Source organism: Myxine glutinosa, chromosome 13 (genome assembly GCF_964187855.1).
Source record: "Myxine glutinosa chromosome 13, kmMyxGlut1.1, whole genome shotgun sequence".
Taxonomy (NCBI): Eukaryota; Metazoa; Chordata; class Myxini; order Myxiniformes; family Myxinidae; genus Myxine; species Myxine glutinosa.
The window spans coordinates 31,989,238-32,011,602 of record NC_136273.1 but is presented as its reverse complement, the minus strand read 5'-3'; the positions used below and the strand labels follow the sequence as shown (position 1 = coordinate 32,011,602).

The 22,365-nt window shown below is 49.8% G+C and overlaps 1 protein-coding gene across 6 annotated transcripts in view; it reads right to left on the bottom strand.

The window, feature by feature from the left end:
- Nucleotides 1–22,365, bottom strand: part of LOC137438791 (serine/threonine-protein phosphatase 1 regulatory subunit 10-like) — a 35,605-nt gene that overhangs the window by 3,443 nt on the left and 9,797 nt on the right. For 5 of the 6 annotated variants that reach the window (XM_068134153.2, XM_068134156.2, XM_078767261.1 and 2 more), the window contains exons 6-12: nucleotides 20,937–21,055; nucleotides 20,448–20,575; nucleotides 20,139–20,214; nucleotides 19,659–19,928; nucleotides 18,984–19,089; nucleotides 18,701–18,841; nucleotides 17,051–17,224 (exon numbers count right to left, since the gene is read on the bottom strand). In XM_068134153.2, the coding sequence (XP_067990254.2) occupies nucleotides 17,051–17,224; nucleotides 18,701–18,841; nucleotides 18,984–19,089; nucleotides 19,659–19,928; nucleotides 20,139–20,214; nucleotides 20,448–20,575; nucleotides 20,937–21,055 (1,014 nt within the window). The remainder of the gene's footprint in view (nucleotides 1–17,050; nucleotides 17,225–18,700; nucleotides 18,842–18,983; nucleotides 19,090–19,658; nucleotides 19,929–20,138; nucleotides 20,215–20,447; nucleotides 20,576–20,936; nucleotides 21,056–22,365) is intronic. The other variant, XM_078767262.1, reaches the window with a different exon arrangement.

Below are 22,365 nucleotides of genomic sequence, written 5' to 3'. Positions count from 1 at the left end.
CTCTTTGGAATGTCGGGAAAGAGAGGGTTATAGAACAAAGGCTCGTGTGCCAGCATTTTCGTTACATATGTGTCCGCCTGACGACTCACAGAAAGACTGCCAGGCATTTAAGAGGCTTGAGTAAAAAGCAGGGAGAACCGATATGTCGACATGTTGGAGGTTCATTTGAAAAAGTTCAAACCCGTACCCGAGCCTACCCGCTCGCTGCAGTACAAGGCGTGCAGGGAGCCGGCCTGGCAGATGTTCCATGTAGAGGAGACGTTGAATGGACCGCAGCCGGAAGGCCATTAGGCAGGCTTTGATGTCGACGAGGTTGTGGCCACCCTCAGCCGAGGGGCGACATATCACATCGGGTCGTAGCCAGTGGTAGCCTCCCCAGAAGAAGTCCACCAGTTTGCCCTGGAGTGCTTTGAGTAGGGCCTCCGGCGGTTGCAGGCAGATGAACCTATGCCACAACATTGTGGCAACTAAGTCGTTGATCACTAGCACACGGCCCTTGAAGGACAAATGAGGTAAAACCCTTTTTCCATCGGTTCAATCTTTCTCCCACTTGCTCAATTACCCCGTCCCAATTTCTCTGAGCATACTGTGGGGAACCAAGGAATATGCCCAAGTACTTAATTCCCTCACTTCCCCACAGCAACCCTGCGGGGAGGGATGGGGGCGGCTGTGGTACAGGCTGAAGAAGGTTGCGATAAAGGGAGGGTATCCATAACGTCTTGCTCTTGTTCCAATTGATTTTTAAAGAGGAGGCAGCGTGAAACTTTGATAGGCACTCAACAAGGATATCAATATCATCCTTATCTTTTACAAAGATGCAGACGTCATCCACATAAGCACATAGGGTTAGCGGTGCACTCATGGGAGAAAGTGCTATTCCAGAAATCTTCTTTCTCAGTAGATTGAGAAGAGGCTCTAAAGAAAGAGCAAACAATAAACCAGAGACTGGGCACCCTTGCCGAACCCCTCTCCGAACCTTGATGGGGGGAGCCAGCACATTATTAATCTTAATTAAACTAAATACATCTGTGTATAGCAAGGAAATGTAGGAACGAAAGTTTGCTCCGAGGCCGCATGCCTGTAACACATGATGCATAAACTTATGGTCGATACTGTCAAATGCCTTTTCAAGATCAAGCGACATCATTCCAAAGTCTTCTTTAACACGGTTACCATCAATGAGATCTCTGATTAAAGAAACTAGGGCATTGCCCGTACTATATGTATATCTAAAATTATATCCCCCCCCTCTATTTACATGAAATGGTTCGGTCCAAAGCGAACGGCTTCCGGAGTTTGGTAAAGAAATCGCCATCGCGTACACAAACGCGCAGGAAAGCGAATGAATCGCAAATTCGTTTTTATTAGTTTTAAAACATCGTTTAACGCCAACATAGCGCCAACATAGTTTGCAAACGTGAAATAAATGAATACGCTCTCAAATGTGCCATCCGAGGCAGAGTGTGTCCGCCACGTTCGGCACACGCGATAGCTCGCTGCTCTCTGATTGGTTGAATCGTTTTTTGGACATAGCTCGGTAAGTAATTGTCCGATTAATATGAAACCTTGAAAAGGCACATCCTCGGGTCCCCAGCAATATACCTGGCAAGTGAAAAGTATATCGGACCCGTGGTTGTCGAGAAACAGCGGTCACAGACAGACAAACGTACAAACGTACAAACGTACAGAGATTACTGGAATTATAGATAGATATTATCATGGATGGATCTTCCAGGAACACAGTAACTCTGTTCTGGCAGTACTAGATCGCCAATAACCTTTTTTAGTCGATTAGCTAGTACTTTTGAAAAAAGCTTGTAGTCCGTGCACAGCAGGGAGATCGGTCGCCAGTTCACCAAAAGTCGGGGATCTTCAGTTTTCGGGAGCAAGCACACTACGGCTCTTCTTAGACTCAGCGGCATTATACCAGTCTGTATAGAAGTGTCCAAAACATTCAGCAACTCAGGGCCTAAAAGGTCCCAAAATGTCAGAAAGAATTCGGGAGGTAGACCGTCAATACCCGGAGCTTTCCCTGAATCCATGGCAGCAAGAGCACAGGTTAGCTCAAGGAGGGTGATTGGTAGGTCAAGCTCCAACCGTTGAGCCTCAGTTAGGGAGGGGAGGTGAGAGGTTAAATCCATCATTGTATCATTACAAACAGTCTGCTCCTCAAAAAGTTTTGTATAGAATTCAATAATGTTTAGTCTAACATCATCCTCGTTGACAACAACGTTGCCTCTCGAGTCCAAAACAGAAGAGATTAGCCGTGATGGCTTGCTTAAGGATTCTAAATGAAAGAAAGACTTGTTTGGGGTGTCTGATAATTTTACATTCTGTATTCTAAGTCTAATTAATGTACCGGCTGCTTTCTCTTGAACTAACTCCCTTAAAAGAGCTTTCTTTACAAGCAATAACCGGTAATTGGCGTCATTGTTTTCATGAGCCAATTTATTCTCCAATTGTAGAATATCCAATTCCAACCGGGCCATTGTAAAGTGCTTGTCGTTTGTGCTGTGTGATTGGAAACATTGACAAAAAACCCGAATTTGAGATTTCATGTCATCCCACCATATGCTGGATGAAGAAAAGGAAGATTTCTTTGCTACTAGACTTGCCCAGAAAACACGAAAGGCTTCTTTAAACATACCATCTTCTAGAAGTCTAACATTAAACTTCCAATAAGCGCTCCTATTTGCGGGTTGAGGAAAGGAAAGGTTTAGGGTTACCATATGATGGTCTGAAAACACGGAAGGAAAAAGATTTGAAGAAACCGCAGTATTTTTAAAGGGTACGTTGATGTACCATCTGTCAAGCCTTGCCAAGGATACTCGACTATTGGCGCATCGACACCAGGTGTACTGGGATGTGTTTGGGTGGTGCAACCGCCAAACATCAACGAAGCCCATTGTGCTAAAAAAATTGGATAAGTGTACATGGGACTCAGGATGGGGTTCGACAGAGTTTCTGTCAACCGATGGGTCGAAGGTGCAATTGAAATCACCTCCGACACACACACAATGATCAAAATCAACCGATCTTAAGTGATTTATCATTGAGGTGAAGAAGGACTTACGCTCTACGCTATCACTTGGCGCATACACATTAAAAATGGTGTAATGGAAGTTATGGCTTACTAGATTGAGAGAGCTAAGCCGACCATTTATTACCTCCTGAAAATGGCATGACTCACACACGAGGCCTGGCTTCAGCAAGAAGCCGATTCCAGCAGATGAAGCTGATAAATTGCTGAAATAGCATTGGCTCTTAAAAAGTTGATGCCAGTTATGTTCCACATTTGGTGTGATGTGAGTTTCTTGAAGTAAGATCACATCCACCTTTTTCCGTTGAAATATGTTTTTTACTTGAACCTGGCGGAGGTGGCTAGCACCACCACCGTTAATATTGTTGCGGATATGGGATTTGGCCTCCATCCATATCCGCTTGTAAATATTCCCCTATTTCCCCAATACTCCCCAACTATCCCCAATCCCCCATTCCCTAGTCCCATTGTCTGTAAACAACACTCTGTAGCCCCGACCTTCCCCTTTTTCCCCCATTAAATGTCGTACCCAGGTTCACCGCATCTCACGTAGACAACTATAGGACATCTTGCTAGTTATTCTTAGTCTATGTCAGTTAAGGACTCGTTTCCATTAATTCTGACTCTTCGTTGCACCAGAATGTGATTGTATGGCACCATTAGTAAGTTTAGGACCTCCCAATACCTCCCCGCATCTCTTCCTCATGAAACAACAACACCAACAACAACAACAGCGGCGCGGGGAGTGCGCGTCCTCACTCCGGCTTGGTTAGCCGCCATTGACCATGTGCTCCGACGGGGTTACCACTCAGGGGCTCACTGTCAGCTCCTCGTCAAGGGCGGAGCCCGGTAACCCCCCGCACCCAATAAGAAGCGGCGGACCGATTCCATCTGGGGCGGAGCTAACGAGCCGAGGGCGTGTCACTCCCCGCGGGACATGCGCAGGAAGACGGAGGTGACGTCAGATGCGCCTCAGCTACGAAGAAGAAAGGACGCCACCTCCTAGCGCTGAGAGATACCTCCCGCATCTCTGGACCGGACCGAGTCGATTCTGCCCCTGAGCCAAGGTGCACCTTGAGCCATCGACTACCTGCCCTTCCTTGCCATCAATCCCTGTGTGAGTCAGTCTTGTCCCGTTTGTCTGTGGTCTGTCGGGGCTAAGATAAGACCGTGTATAAGTGCCCACCTTTCTGTGCTGTACCTCTTGTGCCGTGTAATCTAAACGTTCTGCATACCCCATATTATATCCTCCTCCGGAGGTCTTGAGAACTGTACCCCTGGTGTCGTGTCATTTAACCCAGCCGTTGTGTCCTTTCCTTCATTGATCTAGCGTAGCACGATTCGGCCAACGTTCGAGTATAATCGGGTAAACTGTGCGAACACGGCGGCCATTCCGCTCGGCCCATCATAACATCTAAGTCGTGTCCGTAACAATTGGTGTCGGGAAGTGGGATCGGTCCCGGAGCGCGTTTCACGCGCTCGAAATTATAACGGCGAAATTTGATTGTGTTTTACAAAAAAAAATAAAAACCCGAATTTTGAAAGTCGCGCTATGGCAGACCAAGACGGCTGGGTTCCGGTAGAGGAGAGTGAGGCAGGGTCGATCCAGGACCAAATTGAGGGACATGAGGAGAGCGAAGCAGTGAGGGTAGCAGGGTCGCAAAATGGCGTCGTCGCGCACGAGGTTGCGGGCGCGCAAAATGGCGCCTCGCACATAGCCACGGCGACCGCGCCCGCGACCGTAGTAGCGCCACCGGTGGATTTGAACCTTTTTCTTATGCAAATGAAGGCCCTTATGGACAATAATAATGAAGAAATGAAAAACAGTATGGGGGCAATGAGGGACGAAATGGGGGTGATGAGGGACGAAGCGAGGGGTACCGGTGAGGGATTAGACAAGAAATTAGAGGGGTTAGACAATGGGATAGAAGGGGTGAAACATGGGTTAATGGGGGTGGAAAATAGAATGGCTGCCCAGGAGAATCAAATGGAAGGGATGCAAAAGGGGTTAGAGGGGTTAGAAAACAGTATGGAAGGCAAATTGAGGGACATGAGGGACCAAGCGGAAAGGGAAGTTAAACAAATGGGGCAGCAGATAGAGGGGGTCAGAATGGGGGTAGAAACTAAACTGGATGCTCACAGGGAGGAAATGGAGCAGATGAGGGTGGCATCTGGGCAGGAGATGCAAGTGATGGGAGAGGAGATCAGAAGAGGTGTGAGTGAGGAGGTCGGAGGAGTGCGCGAGGAGGTGAGGCACTGTAAGGAGCACATGGAGAAGGAGGTGAGAAAGGGGACGGTAAAGTTACAAGGGGGCATAGAGGACCTGACGCAGGAGGTGGAACAGCTGACGGTGGGACAGACTGAGTTAGTGGAGCAGGTACAAAGGAACACTGCGGTACAAGGAGGGTTAAAAGCGACACAGAAAGAACTAAAAGACGACTTGATAGCGACGAAGAGGCAATGTCAGATGGTACGTGAGGGACTGACAACGAGGTTGGACGAGGTGACAGAGGTAATGGAGACAAAGGACCGGCAGGTGAGGACGCACATGGAAACGGTCAAGGTAGCCTTAGAGGACGAACTTGAGGAGACGTACCGGGAAATAAAAGAGGGAAAGCAGAAATTAGAAGAAGTGGAAGAAGGGGTGAGCGAAATTAAGAAGCGACGGAGAGAGAATAAGAAAGAGATAAAGGAGGAGATAAAAGGATTGGTCCAAAGTCTGTGTTCGGATCGTGATGATGTGCTCATTAACCGGATGAGGGATTCGCAGGTGATGGAGGAGAAGCGAAGAGGAAGAGGACCCGGTGTAAGTGGTGACCAATATGGTCGTGCGTATGATGCGCCAGGTGATTTAAGAAGCTTGGGGGTCGAGATGGACCCGGGTGTTCGTGAGAGGCCGTTGGTGAAGTGTGCGACAGCTCTGGTGTGCGAAAAAGGAGGTGTGTGAGAAAGTCCGACTCTGGGGTGTGTGAGGAAAAAGTGTGTGCCAAGGAGTGAGGGTGCTGGCGAGAGTGAGTCGGTCGTAGCGCGTGTGCGAGGGAGCACATGGAAGCGCGTAGTGAGGAGTGTTACGGAGGGTGTAAAGGGAGAATGCACGCCTGTGGTGAGTGTTACAGAGGATGTAACGGGAGAGTGTGCGCGAGAAAGGTGTGTAACGGACAGGTGCATGGGGAAAGAGTGCGCTGTCAAGAGTGAAGGAGAATGCACGCCTGTGGTGAGTGTTACAGAGGGTGTAACGGGAGAGTGTGCGCGAGGAAGGTGTGTAACGGACAGGTGCATGAGGAAAGAGTGCGCTGTCGGGAGTAAGGGTGAGTGCGTTGTCAAGAGTGGTGGTGAGAGTAGTGAGAGTGACAAGGAGCGTGAGTTGGTTGTGACAGGTGAGCGAGGATGTACACCTGGAATGGAAGGATGCACACCTGGAATGGTAGAGCGCGAGTGGGAATGCACGCTGGAATTGGTAGTGAGGCACGTGGTTGGGTGTGCGAGTGAGAGCACACCTGTGATTGTCACAGAGGAGGTGACCGAGGAGGGGGCGCGAAGAGGTGTGTTGGTGAGGTGTGCGAGTGACGAATGTGTGCCAAGGTGTTCGGTGGTCAGGTGTGTGACCAAGTCGGTGAGCGGAATGAGTGTACCGAGGTGTGTAAGAGAAGGTACGACGAGGAGCATGGAAACGGCTGCATGTATGAGCAAGAAAGGGGTAGCGTATGCTTGTAAGCATGCAGGTGAAGCATCGACGGTAACCGGGTTAGAGGTTAGAACGACTTATAGCCGAATCGGGCCCTCGTTGCGTGCCGGGCTTAGCGTGCCGCGAGAACCAGCGGGGATCCGAGCCACGGCGGGTTCGAAAGGACCGCCGTGCGCGATCCACGCTGGGCCTCGCTTTGAACGGCCGCGTCTGTGCTCCACTAGGCGGAGCGGGCAGCCCGATAGGAAGGATCGTCATGGCGACCACTTTTTGTTGAGGCATACCGGCAGGTCGAGATCGGGCCATGGGATGGCTCCGTGCCGAGATGGTGCGTGGGGTCTCGGGCCGGGTAAGCCCCCGTCCCTGCCCCGAATGCGGGACGCATCCAGCCGCTGGCACAGAACAACCCGCATTCATGGCTTGGCTGTATGCAGCCGAGCTTTAGAAGTAAATTGGCGCACCGAGAGGCATTAGTAAGTAGGCTGTAATGACGAGGATAGTGTTTTGGCCCCGAAATTAGAAAAACAAAATTTGATTGGCAAAGGATTGGCAGTAATGATTGGCAGATGATGGGCAGTGATTGGCAAATTTTTGATTTGTTGAAATTTGATGTGCAAAATTGGTAGTGAGCGATGGGCCCAGTGGGTAAGGGTGGCATCCCTGCCACCCTTCCCATGGGGGGCAAATGCGCAATAGTTTATGGGGTGGCTATGACAACCGAGCCAGGGAGGGCTTGGTTATATTGATAGGGATCTAGCGAAGATGACATTAGGTAACGTTAAGGGTTAGTTAGTGACTGATACCTGTAGTGGGGACGCAGGTAGATTAGTATGGATGATAATGACGTGGGAGCGCAATACTTTAAAGGGACGACTGGGAAGCGCAAGTTTCAGAGGGGAGTAGTTAGATGAGATGATGCTGTGTGAGAACTGGACAGGTGTGTGGAGCAGTGGATGAGTAGTGAGTGTTGTGGATCAGCGCGAATGCGCTTGGGGAGAGAAGGGTGCAGGTGGCACCAGGTGTGAGAGCACAGGTGTGCAAGTACAGGTGTGTGGAATATATGGAGCAGAGAATGAGTGGTGTGGAGAGAGTTGGAGTAAGTGGTACGGAGTGGTGTGCATGGTGCGAAGGTGTGGATGGGGGAAGAGTGGACCCCTTTCACGAGTACCCGGGGCGGGTAGTGTAAGTGTTAGGTAGAGGGTATAGGTAAATTGTGGTTGTATATTGGCATTTGTGGTGCGGTTGCAGAATGGTATTGTGGATGGGTGCATTAGTGTTGTGGAAATGGCTGGGCGTGTAGCCTGTTAGTGTGTGTAGTTGGTTGGGCACTCCACCACTGTGAGGATGTCGGCCAGGTGAGGCCGCAGGTGGGCTCTGGGAGCCGTTAGTGTCAGTGGGGCCCGAGGATCCGGAGGACGGACCCGGGTAGCCCAGTGCCAGAGAGGGCACCGAGTGGGGAGAGCGCCAGAAGGCCTTCCCCAGGTAGTTAGGTTAGGGTAAGGAGCAGGTAAGCTCGGAGGCAACTGCAGTGGTGGAGGTGTGCAGGTGGGTAGACCTGCTGGGAGAGCTACACGTCACAGCCCAGAAATTGTGCGAAGGCACCGGGAGATGAATCGGGGGAGTGAGACCCCAAATTGAAAAGCACCACAGTTTGGTCAATGGGAATTGGTTTTTAGAACCCATAGTGTAAGAGGGCCAATGGTTTGGCAGGAGAAAGACCCCGGGTAATGTAAAGTTGTTAAAGTCATTTAGGAAATAGTTAGGATTGATGAACCTGTCGCACCATACGCAGCCACTTACCTGTGGTGATGATGATGACTCCACACCTGTGTTTTCTTTGTTCTGTGTGCAGGAAATGAGAATTGCTGTGTGGATTGGTGAGACGCATCACGACGTGGATGAGACATTGGGGTGATTCCATCTCTCCCTCCTTAGGAGGGACTGATGATGAATTGGTGATGGCAAATTTTGATGTTGAGTTGGAGATGGCAAATTTTGATGAGAGTTGGAAATAGCAAATTTGATTGGTTAGGAGGGAGAGAAGACGAATTTGGTTTATGGGAGGAACGGGGAAGACAGTAGGGACGTTTGTTGATTTGTAAAGTAGATGTTTATGGGTAGTGTTGTGTTTTGTGGATACAGTAAGGGGTAAGGGAGGGGCAATGTAGGTTACCTGGTGGGGGGGGGGGGGGCGTACGGTAGGAACGTACCTGTCTCACCTGGTTCCCATGTGCCCCCAGTGTGCATCACCTTGTATTGCGTGCACTTTTGCGCCCTTACCACCTTACCCACTTGTCTTCTTCTTTTGTCTCCCACCTCCGAGGATCTGGCTTTGGGGCAGAGAGAGAGGAGAGAGAGGTGCTGGCTCCGCAGTTGTGGGCCTGCACTTTCGCTGCTTGCTGCCTGGATCGATACACCATATGGACCGCAATTTTGGTGGCCACCCACAATGGACCGCAGTTCTTTTGCGGGCAAGCACCACCCGTTGATGGACCTCTGGGTCAACGTGGCACCTATGCCATCCAGGTGAACCACTTATAGTTGGCCCCCCTGACGGCCACAATTCAGAAATGGACGCGGTTGGCGCCTTTCTTTATTTTTAAAGAAGCAAGAAGGCCAAGTGCACCACATGAAGGCAAGACCAGCAGCAGAACATCGGCCGGCTGCGACACCACCGGTGACTATGAACACTTTATTGGTGCACCGGATGGTGCTGACTGTACATGATGGGGTGGTGCTTTTGGTGCTTGGATGGAGTGCTCTGCACATTATTAAAGGCCGTAGGGCCACAGAGCACTCGTGGGTTGGTGTATCGATGCTGGCATGCGTGCTCTCTCTATGCATAACATCTGCATGTGTTCCTCCAAAAACAGGTCCTGGATCGTAGTGTAAATATCAGTGTAGTCTTGTGTAAATAATGCTCCCTACCGGCTGTATGTTTAGTTTGAGGATTCTTTCCGCGATTCGGTTATCCTGTGGGTGTGTTTCTGTGAGGAGAAGGGTGCAACGTCGCAGGGGGACATATTTACTCATTTGTGAACATCTCATTGTGAACATTTCTCAATTTCCCCCCGCTCACTCCCCCTCCTCAAAGCGTCCTCCCCACTTCTTCCCCCTTCAAACTCTCACCTCCATCTCCCCCAACCTTCTGCCTCGCTCTTCCCCCTCCTCAAATAACACCTCATTGTGGCTCACCCAATCACCATCAAACCTTTTGTCCGCCCCATCCTTCCCTTTCTCCGAGCTATTCTGAAATCTCTGACACACCTTCAACAGCTCTCCCTACCTCTTCCACCTCTTCCACATCTTACCCTACCCCTCCTCCCCCCTGTTCTGTATCTGATGCTCCCCCTTCCTCTTCATTAACGGTATGGACCTCAAACATCCGGGGCCTTCGTTCAAACTTAACTGATCTCTCCATACAGGTTGCTTCTGTCAAACCAGACGTGATCTGCTTAACAGAAACTTTCCTCCTTTATGATGTCTCTGATTCCATAGTATCTCTCCCGGGCTACTCCCTCCTCCGGTATGATAGACCTGAGCCTCGTCCTGGAGGCGGGGTTGCTATCTTTATCAAAAACTCCCTTCCTCACTCGCCCTGCACTGCACTCTCTCCACCTCACCCCCAGGAATACCTCTGGCTACGGCTTCCCCTTCGCTCCCACCTCTTGTTCATATGTGTGTTGTACCGTCCACCAAACAGTGATGACTCCATCTACATCTCGCTGTCTGATGATATGGACCAACTTCTATCTACTCATCCCAACTCTCTCTTCCTCATATGTGGTGATTTCAACTGTCATCATGCCAGTTGGCTGGGTGTGGGTACCTCTCTCACCAGCCATGGCTCCTCAGCAAAGGACTTCTGCGACTCACTGGGACTGACACAATCTGTCAATTTCCCGACCCGGATCTCAGTCAACGGAACATCTTCTCTTCTGGACTTGGTTATGACTAACTTCCCTGAAAATGTCTGCTGCTCTTCTTCTGCTCCGATCGGATCATCTGATCATGTCCTTGTTAAAGTGGACATCTCTCTGACCATCCTCAGGGAGCCTGCTCAGCGTCGACGAGTCTGGCATTTCACTCAGGCCAACTGGCACGGTCTTCAAGCAGCCATCAATCATCTGGACTGGTCTCCCATCTCTACCACCTCTGACATCAACTCATCCTGGGAATTCTTCCAAAGTAAATTGCTCTCTCTCATGCACAGATTTATCCCATCTCGTCTTCAGTTGTCATACCCTTCCTCCCGTCCATGGTACACGGAATCTTGTGGTGAGGCTGTTGCCCAGAAACAACTTGCCTTCGTCTCCTGGAAAGCAAATCCAACGGAAGGAAATCTCATTTCCTTTCACAAAGCCCGAAACAAGTGTGTGTCCACCCTCAGGAGAGCCAGGAAACAATATCTCTCCGTTCTCAAGACCGAACTCTCTTATCTGTCTCCCTCTTCCAAATCCTGGTGGCGTCTGGTCAAATCCGTTTCTGGTGTTTGTTCCCCCTCCATCCCCTCCCTTACCTCAAACGGCTACACAGCTGACTCCACACGTGAAAAAGCTGAATGCCTCAACTCTGTGTTTGCCTCTAAATCTTGTGTCCCAAACCCATCCCTCTCTGTACCCACCATACCCAGTCGTACCCTGCTGCTCCTGGACTCCGTGTCCTTTCCTCCTGACAAGGTGGAAAAGTTTCTGTCAACCCTCGACTCTGATTCTGCAACTGGACCCGACGGCATCAGCCCACGGGTCCTAAAATCCTGCTCTGCTGCTCTATCTCACCCTCTCTCTGTTCTCTTCACCCTCTCTTTTGCTCAAGGTCAACTGCCATCTGCTTGGAAATCAGCCAACATCACCGCTTTGCACAAAAAAGGTGCAAAAACAGATCCTAGCAACTACAGACCAATCAGCCTTCTCCCAATTATCAGCAAAGTCATGGAATCCATCATTGCTTCTGATATGAAATCTTTCCTCTTCTCCAATGGCTTGATCTCTGATCATCAATTTGGTTTCAGACCAGGTCACTCTACTCTGGACATGCTGCTTCTGCTGTCTCAACAATGGATGGAGGTCCTCAATGCCAAACAGGAAATTAGAGCTGTCTCCCTCGACATATCACGTGCCTTCAACACGGTCTGGCACCCCGCTCTGCTCACCAAACTCTCCTCCTTTGGTATCCATGGAAATCTCCACGCATGGCTGGCGGACTTCCTCTCTAGTCGTCGTCAACGTGTGGCCCTGAATGGGTTTCTCTCATCTCCTCTTCCTGTTCAGGCTGGAGTTCCCCAAGGCAGTGTTCTGGGCCCCGTGCTTTTTCTGGTCTTCATCAATGATCTCTCTGACTCTCTCGAAAATCCTCTCTATCTCTTTGCTGATGACTCCACTCTCTGCCGCTCCATTCCTCTTCCCTCAGATCGGCAGTCTGCTGCCTCCTCACTCTCTGAAGACCTGGACAAAATCACAGACTGGTCAAACAAGTGGAACATGTCTTTCAATCCTGACAAATCTCACACTCTTACTATGTCTCTCCGAAAAGATCGACTGGACAACCCTCCCATCTACTTTCTCAACAATCCTCTCCAAGAAGTTCTGTCGCTCAAGATTTTGGGTCTCACTATCTGCCATGATCTTTCTTGGGAAAACCACATTTCCAAGCTGGCCTCCAAAGCCAGTCGCCGACTGGGCATCCTCCGTCGTGCGAAGTCCTTCCTCGGCACACCTGAGCTCCTCACCACATACAAGGCTTTCATCCGCAGCTCAATGGAATACTGTTCTCCCCTATGGGCCGGTGCTCCTGCCTCACACCTAGCTCGGCTTCACGCTGTTGAAACCAAAGCTTTCAGAATTATTGGAATCTCCCGCGATGAAGCTATCTCTGAGGGCCTTTCACTCACTCACCGCAGGCAGGTAGGTGGTCTTTCTGTCTTCTACCGACTCCTCTCCGGCCTTGCACCCCCAGCTCTCTCTGTGCTCTGTCCCCCAAATATTCCTACAGGTCGCACAAGATCTGCCAGCAACCCTCTGATGGTTAAACTGCCGAAATCTCGGCTCTCCGCTCACCTTCACTCTTTCATTCCTCTTTTCTCCCGCCTCTGGAACAAACTCCCTCACTCCCTTCAATCCCACTCCTCCCTCCAGGTCTTTAAAACAGCTGTTCACCACCATCTCTTATCTTCCCCTATCCAAAACCTTGATCTTTTCTACCCCCGCTAATTCACCCCAGATCCACCTTGTTTGAAATTCCAACTTCTTTCCTGGAAGTCCTGGCAGTGTCCATATGTTTTATACCTCTCCCACTGCCCCCTTCCCACGCCCCCCCCCCCCCAAAGCCCTCGCCCTCTCTCAGATCTCTCGATGTCTCCATGTCTCTCGGTCCCTGCTCTCAAATGTTGTGTTTGTGTCCTTCCCCCTCTCTCCCCATCTTGTCTACCGCTCCCTATGTTATATGTTTTATGTGTCGGTTTGTCTTTCTGTGTGTTCATGTGATTAATGTTCGCTCTTTCACGAGCCTCGATATTGTATACAAAAAAAAAAATAATAATAATAAAAAAAAAAAAAAAAAAAATCTGTAAAACTGTCGCACTCAGGGTTGAGTTAATAGTAGAGGGAACTACATCTGAGTGCCACACTAAAGCAAGTAAAAATTTATCGGGTCGGGACGCCCCGAGGTAGAGAAGGGTGCAATGTTGCGGATATGGGATTTGGCCTCCATCCATATCCGCTTGTAAATATTCCCCTATTTCCCCAATACTCCCCAACTATCCCCAATCCCCCATTCCCTAGTCCCATTGTCTGTAAACAACACTCTGTAGCCCCGACCTTCCCCTTTTTCCCCCATTAAATGTCGTACCCAGGTTCACCGCATCTCACGTAGACAACTATAGGACATCTTGCTAGTTATTCTTAGTCTATGTCAGTTAAGGACTCGTTTCCATTAATTCTGACTCTTCGTTCCACAGAATGTGATTGTATGGCACCATTAGTAAGTTTAGGACCTCCCAATACCTCCCCGCATCTCTTCCTCATGAAACAACAACACCAACAACAACAACAGCGGCGCGGGGAGTGCGCGTCCTCACTCCGGCTTGGTTAGCCGCCATTGACCATGTGCTCCGACGGGGTTACCACTCAGGGGCTCACTGTCATCTCCTCGTCAAGGGCGGAGCCCGGTAACCCCCCGCACCCAATAAGAAGCGGCGGACCGATTCCATCTGGGGCGGAGCTAACGAGCCGAGGGCGTGTCACTCCCCGCGGGACATGCGCAGGAAGACGGAGGTGACGTCAGATGCGCCTCAGCTACGAAGAAGAAAGGACGCCACCTCCTAGCGCTGAGAGATACCTCCCGCATCTCTGGACCGGACCGAGTCGATTCTGCCCCTGAGCCAAGGTGCATCTTGAGCCATCGACTACCTGCCCTTCCTTGCCATCAATCCCTGTGTGAGTCAGTCTTGTCCCGTTTGTCTGTGGTCTGTCAGGGCTAAGATAAGACCGTGTATAAGTGCCCACCTTTCTGTGCTGTACCTCTTGTCCCGTGTAATCTAAACGTTCTGCATACCCCATATTATATCCTCCTCCGGAGGTCTTGAGAACTGTACCCCTGGTGTCGTGTCATTTAACCCAGCCGTTGTGTCCTTTCCTTCATTGATCTAGCGTAGCGCGATTCGGCCAACGTTCGAGTATAATCGGGTAAACTGTGCGAACACGGCGGCCATTCCGCTCGGCCCATCATAACATCGAAGTCGTGTCCGTAACAATATTTAAAGTTGCAAGTTTTATAGTTTTCATCCTGTATTGATGAAATCAGCCTGTGGCTGGGAACACTCTACACCTGCACGTGTGATGAATTTTCTTAACCTGTGGTATTGTGACTTATTCAGGTCAAATTGTTCAGGCGTTTTAATTATGGATTTTGCAGTGTGGATGAATGCAACCAAATCGGCAAAATAGTCTTTAATGACTATGTTACGCTGTCTGTACGTTACGGCTAGAAACGACACGATGTGTTCTGGGGGTATCTGTGACTGAGATGCTGATGACTGTGACAGCTCAGTCACTTCCACCTCGTCCTCAGACTCTGACAGGTCTGATAATGTCCCACCTGGATCTTGGGCTTTACTTGCAGCTCTCACAAGCTCCTCTGGATGCATCTCCTGAGATTTCGTTGGGTACTCTGGTACACACTCACGAGCAGACTGGTGCTTACTTTCTTTATGTGTGCTTTGGCAAATGGCTGCAGATCTCTGCGTAGCCGGGGTTACGATTTCTGTTTGTAAGACAGAGCAATTTGTTTGGTCACCAGTCCGCTCAGCTACTGGAGGGGGAACCGGTAGGGCTTCGCGTTCAGGCTCAAAAATGGCCGCATTGTTCGGATCAATGTAGGCTTTATTCTCAGAGCCTGGGAAATCAGTAACATCCTCTTTTCCACTTTGGCGTTCGATATTTTCGTTTGCTGTAAACGTTTTGCCCTCTTTTGCAGAGACAGTGTCTCTGCCCAAGACAGCCTTCTTTATCGCACCATCGGGGCTATTTGTTAGTGGTGCTTTCCGTTTTTTGGTCAGTATGACAAGTTCTTCATTCATGGGTTCGCCAGCAGTACTAGCATCACCAAGTGCCATCTCACTGGGTTTGGGTAGCACCGGGGCGTCGGGAAGCACGGTCGGGGCGTCGGGAAGCACAGTCGTGGCGTCGGGAAGCACAGTCGTGGCGTCGGGAAGCACAGTCGGGGCTTCGGGAAGCACGGTTGGGGCTTCGGGTAGCACGGTTGGGGCTTTGGGTAGCACGGTTGGGGCTTCGGGAAGCGTAGTCGGGACCTCGGGAAGCACAGTTGGGACGTCAGGAAGCACAGTCGGGGCGTCGGGAAGCACGGTCGGGGCTTCAGGTAGCACGGTTTGAGCGCCGGGAAGCACGGTTTGAGCGTCGGGGAGCACGGTTTGAGCGTCGGGGAGCACGGTCGAGGCGTGAGGAAGCACGGTCGAGGCGTGAGGAAGCACGGTCGAGGCGTGAGGAAGCACGGCCGAGGCATGAGGAAGCACGGTCGAGGCGTGAGGAAGCACGGTCGAGGCGTGAGGAAGCACGGTCGAGGCGTGAGGAAGCACGGTCGGGGTGTTTTCTTTTTTACAGCCCACATTGGTGTGTCCCAATTTGCCGCACTTCGTACAAGATGCTTTGGGACAAAACCTTTTAACGTGTCCAAAGGCTCCACAAAGGAAGCACGTTAAGGTGCCTGACGAAGCGTACATTTGATATTGACGATCATTTACCGAAATTTTAAACGAGATGTTTAGTCCTGTATCGTCGCCGCGATCAGGAAGCACCATGAATACTTGTCTCCGGAAACTCATAACATGTTTCATTCGTTCATCCCGACATCCCAGGGGAATCATCGAGATTCGGGAAACAACAGTTCCATACCGGGTCAGAACAGCCATTAACTTATCATCTGTGATAAACGGAGCGACATTTGAAATAATAACTTTAATCGCCGGTGTGTCCATCGGGGAAACCATGACGAACTGCCCACCTTTCAATGACAGACCGGTACTAACAACATCATGCATGAACTTCTCGTCCGACACGAAAACAACAAACTTTTGGTTCATCCGCGACGCGGCGCGGACATTTTCATCGCCGATAACATTCCCTGCAGCTAGGATAATGTCCTCGGTAGGAACACCTTCGGGAGGGACACACACGAAAGCATGCTTCCTTGTTAGGGTTTCAAACCCTTCCTGCCGTGCACGAACACTCGCCATAACGGCGATGTCTCACCTTTCCACCTTGACCAGGCGGAAAGGACACAAAATAAATAAAGTCGAAATGAAATAATGAATAATAAAGTTCACACGACGCGAGTAAGGTAAACAGCACCGACGGAGCAGGTAAACTGAACCGAACGGGTCTGCTCTCACCTTTGGGCTCTTCTCTCACTCTCTCTGTCTCAAGGGAGGGAAAGGGGCACAGGTGGTAAAGAAGGACACGACAAAGGCGCGATGGGAAAGGAAGGAATGGGGGGGGGGGGGGGGGGGGGGACAACACAACACAAGCACGGAGCTACAGCACACGAACACCAGTGCACGCCATCTTGCCACGCCCAACACACGAAAGGCCAGCAGGGGGCGAGAGAGAGAGAGAGAGAGAGAGACAGAGAGAGAGAGACAGAGAGAGAGAGACAGAGAGAGAGAGACAGAGAGAGAGAGAGAGAGAGACAGAGAGAGACAGAGAGAGACAGAGAGAGACAGAGAGAGAGAGAGAGAGAGAGAGAGAGAGACACAGAGAGAGAGAGAGAGAGAGAGAGAGAGAGAGAGAGAGTAGAAGGAACCGCCACACTACCTTGAGAATTGCCCCTAGGACGGCCTCGAGAACGATAACCGCGGCCTCGACCTCTCATGTAATGTCCCTGCGGCATGTTGAGAGGTGGTCCCCGACCCCGATCCCCCGGGCCAGGCCCGTCCCAGTATTCGTCAAATGGGGGAGGTGGAGGTGGTCCCATCATCCTGGGTGGCCCTGCGATGCGAAAAGCGGCAGGGGCAGTGCAGGGGCAGTGTTTATTTTCACGGTATGGGTCAAAATAGCCATACAAAAGCATTCCAAGCAAAAATACCCAAAATTCACTGCTCCAATAGAGTCATTATGAGGGCAAAAGTACAACCAACAGGATAACATTCGAGACCTTACAATTTGATCCTTTGTTCCCCGTTAACCTTGTGCAAAGGAGAAAAATCTATAATCATAATTTATATCGGATATTTGTTGGCCTTCCTACTCAGAAAAAACAAACAAAAAAAAAAAAAACGACACACACCAGCTCTGAATGAATAATCGTTTTAAAGCCATTTTCCCCGCTAGAGCGGGGGTTAGCCTTGCGGGCCCCATGACAATCATTGTTCCCTGTTTGAGGCAATGTTTTTATGGCCGGATGCCCTTCCTGACGCCAACCCTTGGTCACGCTCTTCGATGCGCAGGGATACGGTGTACCTATTCTAAATCGGGGTACACACCGTGATCATTCATCCCAGCAAGCTGGTACTCAATTTGCCGACCTCGGAAGGATGACAGGCTGAGTCAACCCCCCTGGCGTTAATTCAGTGAACGACCAGGATTCGAACCCAGGATCCTAGGATCCCAAGCCGGCACCCTAACCGCTAAGCCGACACCAGGGATAAACACACCAGCTGGATACACACCAGCTCTCATCCTCTAAATTAACACTCGATACACACCAGCTCTCACCCTCTAAATTAACACTTGATAACAATCGTTGCAATCAACAGGGCGTCGGTCGAGGTACGCTTACCGCCGTGCCAAGCAAGGAGAAGCTGACGTTTCCGGCATTAACCTTTCATTTTTCCTCGCCCGAAACATCAGCTTCTCCTCGCTTCCTACGGCGGTCTTCTTAACTCCATCAATGTCCTGTTGATTCCACCCATTATGTGCAATGATACTTTTGCGAAGCAGTTAAAGTTTGAGGAAGCTTTCCATTAGTTCTGCATTTGATATTTCTTGACAAAATTAAGTAAATATTTTTATTTCATCGCTTCAGCTGCCCACTCCCCAAGTTTTTTCTTCTTCCCCCTCGAGATGGGGGTCGGAAAATTTATTTTTCCTCCTGACAAAGTTACCCCCTCCTGCACTGTGGTCCTGTGAAGAAGTTTCCTCGTTTCAGGACTAGGTGATGGTTTTGCCAGTTTTTCCTCTTCCTCTTTTTCCTCTGTAGCCATTTACAAATCAGTTAATGGTTTTCAGCCGTGTTTAGGGCAAACTTCAAAAAAAGAAAATTCAGTAGTTTTCTCCTTGTTGCACCTTATTCATGACAGCACTATTTGGGACATGCTGGGATTGCAAAATCGCATGTAGACATTAACTTGATGATGACCAGAGACGTCCAAAAAACAGACATCCAACGTGCTTTGTCATCTTTGTCATCGTCATGACTTTGTCATCGTCATGCACATGTTTACATGATGTGGTCCCACAGCTTACCTGGGAATGGTGGTCGGGGTCCAGGGGGATAAGGCATCATACGTCCACCGTGTGACATCGGGAAGGGCATCCCGTTCTGGGGCATCATAGGCGGGCCTTGCTGCGGGTGTCCCGGAACTGGAGGCATGCCGGGATTCATCACTGGTAGATAAGATGAAAACGTTATTGTTATAGCCCAATAGGTTATCGTCCAACAACCAGATGCAACATCCAAGTTCAATCTAAAAATAGTGGCCACATAGATACAGGGCACGACAATGTGCTTCATGGAATGCGAAGGTACCTGGAGGTGGAGGTCCCTGCTGTAGAGGTGCCAACACCTGCTTTATCCTCTCGCCAAGCTCTGGCTGCCTAATCATCTCTTCCGACAGCTGCCCACCCTGGGTACTCTGCAGGCAAAACGGCAACTCAGTCATTAATACTTGGTATTTCAGAATTTCATTCCACCTGTCATGGCAAGTAACAACATCTTGATCAATTCCATTGATGAAATGTAACAGGAAGTGTAAACATTATCAACTAGAACGGCGCTCGGTATAGCGCATACCTCCGCCAGGCTGAACAGTTTACGTTTTGTATCCATTGATAGGCCAGATCTGGATCCGGACCTGAACCAAAATCAAATCGGCTTGTTTGTTTCACTTAGGAACTCAACCTATCCACCAAGTTTTGTCTGCAGTCATCCACAGTATTTTGAAATATCATGCGATGTATTGTTTTTGGCCCGATCACTCAATGGTGAAGAATCACTTAGAAATCCCCTTATCCAGATCCGGATCTTCACCAAAATCGAATCATTTCGTCCTTGTCGCATGCGCAACCTCTCCACCAAATTTGACCGAATCCGTCCACAATTTATTGAGATATCCTGTTCACAAACAGACAAATAGACAGACAGACAAGTGTGAAAACATGACCTCCATCCACCTTTGGTGACGGAGGTAACCACACAACTCACAATGATGGTTGATAACAGTTCCTGGACGTTTTTGAGTATTGCACCGGCAGCAACGTGCTGCAAGACAGGCTGGCTCTGAGAAACAGCTTTAATCACAGCCATGCTGCTTACGAGATTAGCAAGCACGGGTGGAAGCTTTGAGCCGGCAGAATCGAGATCCATCAAGGTCGCAAGGACTGGAGGGAGGTTGGTCGACGTTGGTTCCTGAACAGGAACTATGGGTGGTTGCTGGCTAGATTCTGGTGCAGGTGTGGTGTCCATAGCTGAGGCCTACGAATAATTGGTACACCGATTAACCTTTGTTGCAGTCTTAATAATCTTCTTAATTGAGACAACAACAACAACATGCATTTTAAAGGCCATTTTCCCTGCTAGAGCGGGGGTAGCCTTGTACTCTGCAGGCAAAACGGCAATTCACAGTCCCATTTCTCTTAATTGAGAAAAGGAGACAAAACAGAAGAATCTGTTGGACGTACTCACATCTTCTAGAGGGATGATCCTGGGCTGAGTGGAGTCATAGGGCTCGGAGTCCGGCTCGTGCGGACTGTCAGGGACACTACAAACACACAAAGCACCAACTCAAGGCCTGTTGGAAACCGATCCGTGGACATCAGAGTGGGGATATGGCCTAACTTTGACTGTCATGTCAATGCAATGTGAACCCTTTCTATTCAGTTTGTCATACACCTTATGATCGCCTTAAGGACTTTTCCAAAACCCCACACCAACACCGTTACATACCAAATCCCCCTCTTTGTAAGGGTTAATAATAATCCTGGATTATCCCACCTTTCTTTGGTAAGGAAGAGCTCTTGCAACACCTGCATTTCACGCTCTTGCTGGATGCGTCGCTCCAAGCTATTCTTTCCGTGCACGACCAGCCCAGGCAACATGGCAAGCAGCCGGGGATGCGTCCACTGGGGCGATTACAAAATATTTATGGGGAAAGGTCCACAAGAGGGAATAATGGGGATGATTAGTATCGCCACACAATCTTCTCATCCTGAACACATGGGAAAGCTTCTTTGCCGTTTCCCAGTCCCATTTCGAAAGCATACGACCCGACCCCATGACCCACGATCCCTGCAACTCACAAGTGCCCCTGCTGCATTTGACTTCACAAGTCTGTGACCCAAAACATTAATATCCAAACAAGGCAACGACTACAAGTTCTAATCGGGATAAAGAGGTGTATATAAGGTTGGTGAATAAACAACACAATGAGGGGCTCCGACGTTCCTTTTATTTTGCACAGAGTCAGGGAACCAACCACCTTACCATGGTGCGTTCCTCCATGCTGTCATGGCTTAATCCCCGCGCAGTCTCAAATGCTCGTCGATCCATCAACAGATCCCGCTTGGCAGCCTCGCCAAAGTCTCTTACTTTATTCACATTCACTGCAGGATAAAGACCAACACACTCTCACCACTCAAAGCCAAATTATAAAGATCGCCACCTTTCTGTCGGGTTGGAATGCAAACGTACGCGGGAAGTTGTAGTCGAGTGCAGGTGCTTTGGCTTTTGCAGCATTGCACCGACCAACCAAAGCGTTCCATATGAATTTTTTGGGTCAAACACTTGCATTTTATCAACGTTGGGGAGCTTCCATCAACTACCCAATTTCAAACTGGAGAGTTCATAGAACACCTTGAGGAACAAGGACGTGGGTGGGGTCTGTGAGCAGCAAATTTGATTGGTCGGGATGATGTAAAATGCCGTAATAGTTTGTCCAAGTACTGCTAAACGGAAGGGAGTTGAAAATGCCAAAAAGGAGATTTGTCCTCCACAGTATTCAAGTGTATAATTCAATTTAAATCAAATAAAGATTTTAAAGGTTGGAGAAATATTTTTTTCTGGATGTTTACCGCTATTGATGCAGCGTCTTTCACACAACCTTATTTAATATTGTTATGTCGGTAGGGTAGAGCAAAATCTCGAGCCAGGTAGATCTGTATAGGTAGGTATTCGACTGTCGCGATAGGGAATCTACCTGTAATAAGTTCTGTGTTTTAGTCCGGTTTGTCGGGTTAAGATGTATACCTGTGAACATACCAGGATGTTTGAGTGTTAGATAGTTAGGGATTAAAGATAAACCCCTGTGCGTCACACCTGGTAATCAAACCTTTGTCCCTTATGGCAACGCACACCTATAGACACTTAGCCAGGCCCTGAAGTGCACACATTAATTAAATTCCCTTCCCTGACAATGACTTCGGAAGGAACAGGCAAGAGGCCAGTTCGGGGCACCGCCGCATTGGCCGCAGCCAGCTACACCTCTGGCAGGCCGAGCCACATCGAGTAACACGAGCTATCACCGTGCTACAGGCCTGTGATTGGTCAGCGCGGTAGGCGCGAACCTCCAGCCGAACGAGTGTGGGAGGCACGAAGCGGGAAGGTTCGGTGGAAGGCGCTGGTTGGTGGCGCGCCAAGGCTGACGTCGCCGGGGAGCTTATAAAAGGGACGCGCTGGACATTTCAGCAGTTCGCTCTTGCACATCCAGCATTTCTCTCTTGCGCAGCACGTCCCTCTGGCCCTCTTGCACATCCAGCTCGAACCCTTGTGCTGTCTGGCTGTCTCAGTGTGTTTGAAGCTCTTGCGGTCCTTCTTGGTCTTGAGAGGTCCTGGTGGTCGTTGGCTCGCCATCTGCGTGGTGTTTGGAGCGGTGCTCGGTGCTCCTGGAGCCCAGAGTGGTGCACGGACCTCGTCG